Consider the following 7370-nt stretch of genomic DNA (forward strand, 5'->3'; position numbering starts at 1 on the left):
GAGAGAGGGGCGGGACGGAGAAGAGGGGAAGGGCTTGTTGGCGTAGCAGTGACGATAAAAAGCAGCTTTTTTTCTAATTGGGAGAACAGAGTCTTTTTAGCCAGAACTGTTTGAACAAGGCATGTTCTGTTAGGATTTAAAATTTGAAATCCTCATTGAACCAGGCAGGAAAAAGTGATGGAACCCTTCAATGTTTTGCTAGTGATTCTGTGGCTTCAGTTGAATGGTGAGCCTGGGCATTTCTGTGGAAACAGATGTATAATGTGTGAAGTTGTCTATTCCAGGTTTGTGAGAAGAAGCATGAATGATTTTCCCCTTATATGAAGGAGGGTCAAAGGCGCATGAAAACGTAGCTTTCGTTCTAGAGAGTAAGCACCCCAAACCTAATCAATCTTTGTCTGCCTGTTGTCTTTGTGCACAGGGGTGAGCAGCCAGCAGAATGAAGTGAAGCAGAGTCCTGAGTCTCTCAGTGTCGCAGAGGGAGCCAGCACCCTTCTTAACTGTACTTATAGCAACAGTGGTTCTCAGAACTTCATGTGGTACCGACTGTACCCTGGGAGAGGCCCCGAGTTGCTGATGTCCATGTACTCCAGCGGTGACAAAGAAGAAGGAAGATTCACAGCGCGGCTCAACACAGGCAGCAGACACTTTTCCCTGCACATCCAAAACTCCCAGCACAGTGACTCGGCCACCTACCTCTGTGCAGTGAGCACACAGTGCTCCCCAGGCACCTGCAGCCTGCACCCAAACTATAGGGCCCAGCCCGGCTTGAGGGAGCAGAGACCCCAGGGCAGGGAGTTGCTGTTTCTGCTCCAGATTCAGAGGGAGTTGAGAACTGTAGGAGTGGCTTGATGGACCTGGGAAGTATTTTAATAATTCTGAAAATAAGTGACCTTAGAGGGCAAGTAAAGACAATTTTAGTCAGGTGGTAATATTTTCTTTTTTGTATTTTTTTAAAGAGAAAATTTATTTTTTTGTATTATTTTAAAGAGACAAAAAAATGATATACAAAGGACAATTAAAAACAATACGGAATTTGAAAACAAGATGAGGAAATTAACAATGGTTATTATATTGCATGTTGTTATCTTCAAAGTAGTTGCTCAGATTACCAGGTACAAGCATGCAAAATTGATCAAACAGTATAAACACTAATGACTCCTTTCAATGAACTAATAGAGATTAGTAGTACAATTATCCTAGCTATCTTGTGTATATATATATATGCATCTTTTTTCCCCTTCCTTCTTTTCTCTTTTTCCCCCATCAGGTAGTAATATTTTTTAGTTTTCTGCTGCCACAAAAAAATGTTTTGACATATGTATAAAGTGTGCACATATTTAATAGATAAATTTTGCTGAGATTGAAAAAAGTTGTACACCAAAAGAGCACCACAAACAATGCTATAAACAGCCTATGGGTCTACATTCTTTCTTCCACTTTCTTATTTAAAAATTGATATATGATTGATATACCAAAAGCTGTACATATTTAGTACATATATCCTAATGTCCACTTTAGTTTTATATCAGAACTTTACTGAAGGGGATTAGTTTTTATTTTTTTTTTACACATGAAAGAAAATGTTAGCAGATATTCCCACATAGTTTTTTTCAAAAAAACCTTGCTCTTTTGTATTCAGTTTTTCAAGATGTTTGATATACTGCATTCAGAATGTAGCAGCAAAAGAAAAATGCAAAGAGGAGAAAGAACACATGAAAAAATTTACCTTCAAAACGTTTGAGTCATAAACGGTTTAAAGATCTTCCACTTTGTTTTCACTCTCAGCTGTCCCTTCCCCCAGTTAGATAAGGACACACTGAGGGGGTAGAAGAAAAGACTAAAATCAGAGAGTGAGGACTGGCAAAAATAAAAAGCTCAAGTCATTGCAGAGATCAGAGACCAGAGATCTTTCCTAAGGTTCTTGAGTACAGGCTGAGTAGGTCTCCGAGTTCCTGGCCTGAGATGTGATTCTTCTGCCCGGGGTTGGGGGTGCAGATGTGGGAACCATGGGGAGTCGTCTCCTCAACGTAGAACATGAGAGCACAGAATGGGTCTAGATTCTTGAGGGAGGTTTCTGAGAAGGTGTCTAGAGGAGCCCCAGATGCCAAAGGAGGTTTTTCTCATAGCTAAAAGCCTGTAGAGATCAGCTCTCACTGACCACATGGGATTGAAAGTCTTTTGGGAAATAGTGTGGAGGGGGGCTGGGGATTTAGCTCAGTGGCACAGCGCCTGCATGGCAAGTGTGAGGTTGTGAGTTCGATTCCTGGTACCAGAAAAAAACCAAAAAAAAAAAAAAAAAAAAAAAAAAAAAAGAAATGGTTCAGAGAGTTCGAAACACTGAACATCCTATCACTACTGTCCAAACCAGGTTGGTATCTCAGGAAGTCAAACCATGAAACCACAGACAAAGGAGGCAGTTAAAAGGAGGGGTTATTGGAAGTACAAGAAGGAAAAAAAAAAGCTGATAGGAAGAATTCTGAAAAGGGTCTCCAGAGATCTTTTATATCTAGATGGACAGGTTTCTGGCTATAACATATCAAGGTACAGTTGGCTTAGCCAATAGAATCTGGGTATGAACTGCCCATGGTCTAATGTCATCTATACAGAAATAGAGCATGCAGTGGTCCTACACTGATCATGCAGGAATCTTGCTGTGTAAATAGGGAGAACAAAGTTAAAGGGAGGACGGGTAAAGTTACAGTGGACACTTCTCTGTTTTTACATTCCTAAGCATAGTGATCTCTATGGCTTGAATTAATCCTTAACTCTGTGTAGGTGCTGTTTTCTTTGCACAGTTCACCAGCCAGACTCCATCTTAGGCTTTGTCTCTTGCTAGATGCCTATATATAGGCTAAGTAGCTGAACTACCTCTTACAATCTGTTTGTCTTGTTGCCTTGACTGCTGACACTTCAGACTTGTCCTGATACTTTCACCAAGTCCAGGAAGAATATCTTTGGCCTGGTAGAAATAAGACATAATATATATGTCTTAGTTTCTTTCTTCTTGTTGCTCAGACAATAGGCCCGACACCCAAAGTTAAAGGAGGAAAGCTTTATTTAACTCACAATTTATGGAGGTTTCCATCCATAATCAGCTGGCTCCAAGGCAGGGTGGCACATGGCAGAGGGCAACAGTTCATAGTGGTGAAAGACAGCAAAAGTAACAAGAGAAAAATGACCTTCACAATGTCTTTCTTCCCCTTTTATATTCTATCTAGGCTACCAGGAGTAAGGTTGTGAAAAACCAATCAGTGGACTGATTTAGTAATCACACACCCTTAATCCCAGCATTACGCACTCTAGATTCAGCCACATCTGAAAAAGTCCACTTATGACCACATGAGGCTTTGTGGGGACATATAATCACAAACCATAACAATATATTAAGCTGAATTATAGGATATAAATCAAAAGTCATACTTATTGTAAACTGATACTGTGGTTTCTTAGGTATCATATTTCATACATAGTCCAGGGTGTCAGGAAAACTTGGAAATGGCAAATGAAGATTCTGTTCAGTTTCATTCAGATAGCCATTAAGTGATATGATCCAATCAGAATTTGATTGAAATTCTCATCCCATGCAATTGGTGATTCTGAACAAATATTTCCAATCAACAAAACCAAATAAACCACCTTTGGAAGACAGTAAGAAAAGAAAGTTGTGTTAGAATCTAGATATTTAAATTATGGCTCCATTTTGAGAGAGATTCTTTAGGGAAATTCTTGACATAAATGTATCTCTAGGGCTATTGCAACATATCTCTAAAAATAGTTTTAAATAACATTCCCATGTGCCACCCACTTGGAAACCTGAGCAGAGGATTGTTAGAGCCCAGGAGTATGAGGCTAGCCTAGGTAACCTAGGGAAGCACCATCTTAAGGAAAATACTTCCAGTTCCTGAACTAAAAGGAAGATAGAGATATTACTCGGCCTGGACCTGTTCCTCTCCTGTCCCATGGAAGATCTTACTCAGGTCTCTTTGCCTGTGGACATCTCAGATATCTCCTTGGTCTCTACTTACCCATCTCTAATTTGGTACCTTTTTTCCTTTTTGGAGTTTTCTGACAAAATATTTGTCCACTACTTATGCCCTTTTTTTCACTCAGGTTTTCAAATATTAGGAATAAGATTTAAAAAATTGTGGTAGGAACACTTAGCATGAGATCTATTATTTTAACAAAACTCTAAGTTTATATTTCAGGATTGTTAACTCTAGGCATGATGTCATACAGTAGATCTCTAGAACTTATTTATTTGTGTAAATCAAACTGTTCTTCTTGACCACTATTCCCCCATTTCCCCTTCCCCTTAGGCTTGGGGCATATTGTACTCTCTGAGCCTGTCAGGTACAGTTGACATACAAAATAAAGAGTTACATTAAAAACATTTTAAAATCAACAGCACATGATGACCTTAGATACCTACTATAAGTGCAAGAATGCAGCATTTATCTTTTATTGACTGGCTTATTTCACTCAGCACCATTTCCTCAGTGTTCATTCATGGTGCATTAATAGAATCACCATCATTTTTAAGTTGGAAAAGCATTTCACTGTGCATCTATACTACCCTTAAAAACCCACTTATTCATTGACTGATATTACTTTGTTTGCACAGCTTGAATGTTTTGAATAGTGTGGTAACAAATAACAGATTGCATATTTCTCTTTGAGATACGGCTTTCAAATTTTTTGCATAAATATCCAGAGATGGAATTGCTAGATCATATGCTGGTTCAAGTTTTAGTTTTTTGAAGAACCTCCATACCTTTTAAATCTAGTGGCAGCAATAGTTTTCATTCCCATGAACCATATAAAATATTATAGACATAAACAGTAAATATTTAAATACAAACTTTTTTTTACAGTAAAATATATATTACCATGAATCCCCCTCCTTGCTTTGAGCATACTTATCCTATAATTCACTTTCCAAAGAAGTTCTGGAAGTCCTTTTTTGTGAGTGTCTTTGTGAGATGTCATAAAAATATGATGAATCCTATTGCCAAGTGTCATCCAACAGAATGGCAGGCTGGTATAATATTATGATGCATCTTCATCCATCTTGTGCACAGGATCTGGTACGACCTGACTTTTGGCTTTTTCCTCAAATCAAAATGACCATGGAAGGCAATTTAAAGAAAAAAAAAAACTTATTCTAGACATTGAGGAAGTCATAACAGTGGAAATAAAGACATTCATGAAAGAGTACTTCTAGAACTGTGTCAGAAAATGAAAAGAACTATGGGATAAATGTTTTTAAAGTGAGGGGGAATATTTTTGAGGGTGATCAGTGGCAATGTAACTTTTACTATAAGACACTTTCAAAATTTATACATTCACTATAATTTTCAATCACACCTCGTGTAGAAGGGTTTGATTTCTTGAATCCTCATGAACACTTTTCCTTTTTTTTTTCTTTTCTTTCTAGAAGCATGCTAACAAGTTAGTATTTCATTGTATTGTCTCAATTTCATGATTGCTGTTGATTTTAAAATGTTTTTAATGTAACTCTTTATTTTGTACATCTTTGGAGAATGTCCAGTCTTTTTATTTTTTCACATTTCACTTTTCATTTATTTCTTTCATTCTCAATTTTTAAATTTCACTATATTTTATTAGTGCATATTAACATTACATAATGGTGGAATACATTTTGGGAAGATATATGATAATATATCTTAATACATTTCAATTCCATTTTCCTGTTCACATGTTGGCCCCGCCCCATTCCATACTTTATGTCCATACACCTATCTTCTGGTTACCTGTCATGTCTCCATGTGTACGTGTACTTTTTAGATTTCTCATAAAAAAGAATAAATTTAACTTTTGAGTCTGGCTAATTCCACATACCATCTTGGTTTCTAGTTCCTCTTATTTTTCCACAAATAAATGGGATGATTTCATACTTATTTATGGCTGAGTAATATTCCATTATATATAAATATCATATTTTTCCATTCATCTGTTGATAAGTATCTTGGCTGTTCTCACTTAGCTATTGTGAATAGTACTGTTATGCACATGGGTATTCATGTATCACCATAGCATGAAGTTTTAATTCTTTCAGAAATATGCTTAGAGTGGTATAACTGAGTTAAGTAGTATTTATATGTTTAGTCTTTTGAAGAATTTCCATCGTGGTTGTGCTCATTTACATTCCTATGAAAAATACAGTAGGGTTACTATTTACCATCATCCTCACCAGTGCTCACTGATTTTTAATGATAGCCATTCTTTGATGGTCTGTGATGCCATAGAGTACCATGGACCATTAAAGTAGTTTTGATTTGCATTTCTCTGATGGCAAGATATGTTAAACATTTTTTAAATATACTTTTAGGGCATTTGGGCTTCTTTTGAGAATATCTATTCAGTTCATTTGCCCATTTTTTTTATTATGTTGATTTTTTAAGGGGTTAACTTCTTTGAGTTCTTCATATATTTTAGATTTGAATGCTTAGTATCAAAAGTAGGTAGTCATGTTGTTCTCCCATGTAGTAGGTTGTATCTTCACTCTGTTAATTGTTTTCTTTGCTGTCCTGATGTGGTCCTATTTGTTGGTTCTTGAATTATTTTTTGTGCTTTTGGAGCCCAGTTCAAGAAGACTTTGCCTGTGTATTGCTTTCAGGACTTTCCCTATATTTTCTTTCAGCATTTTTAATGTTTCTGGTAATATATATGTTTGATCCATTTTATTATAGGGTGGGGGATAAGGATGTAGTTTTCAACTTTCTGAATGTGCATATCTGGTTCTTCCAGCACCATATGTTAAAAAGACAGTTTTTTCTCCAGAGCATGTTTTTGGCCTATTTGTCAAAAATCACATAGTTGTATGGTTGGCTTTATTTCTGTATTTTCTATTTTGCTCCATTATTCTACATTTCCAGTAGAGTACCATATTGCTTTTGATAATGTGGCTTTGTAATATTGATTGAAGTCTAGTATAGTGATATTGCCAGCATTGTTCTTCTTTCAGGATTGCTTTAACTACTCTGGGTCTTTTTTTATTCCATGCTTGTGCATAACATATCTTGATTCCTCTTTTTTCCTATTCCTCTCCCCTCCCTGCAACCCCTCTTCCCCTCATCATTTACGTACTTTTATTTCCATTTTATGCTTCTTTTCTCAGTTTTTCTTTTCCTTTCTTTCCTTTCCCCTCCCTCCTCCCTAGTTCCCCTTTCCTTTTGAACAATTTATTCCCATGTCACACTGTTATACATTTTGTTTCTTCTTTGCACTTTCAGTTGCTCATACCAGAGAGATAATGCAATATTTTACACATGTATATTAGGTTTATTTCACTTAAGAGTATGGTCCCAAGGTCCATCCATTTAGCTATAAATGCCTCAAGCATATCC

The 7370-nt window shown here is 36.7% G+C and overlaps 1 gene segment (V, D, J or C); it reads left to right on the top strand.

The window, feature by feature from the left end:
- Window positions 1-101: 101 nt before the first annotated feature.
- On the top strand, window positions 102-712 carry LOC102003808 (the record flags this gene model as incomplete). The annotated part of the segment is given in 2 exon segments: window positions 102-226; window positions 422-712. Coding segments are annotated over 2 exon segments (340 nt in total), but the record flags the coding sequence as incomplete, so codon positions are not given.
- Window positions 713-7370: the final 6658 nt, after the last annotated feature.

This window comes from Chinchilla lanigera, unplaced genomic scaffold, assembly GCF_000276665.1.
Source record: "Chinchilla lanigera isolate Chin_1 unplaced genomic scaffold, ChiLan1.0 scaffold00149, whole genome shotgun sequence".
Lineage (NCBI taxonomy): Eukaryota > Metazoa > Chordata > Mammalia > Rodentia > Chinchillidae > Chinchilla > Chinchilla lanigera.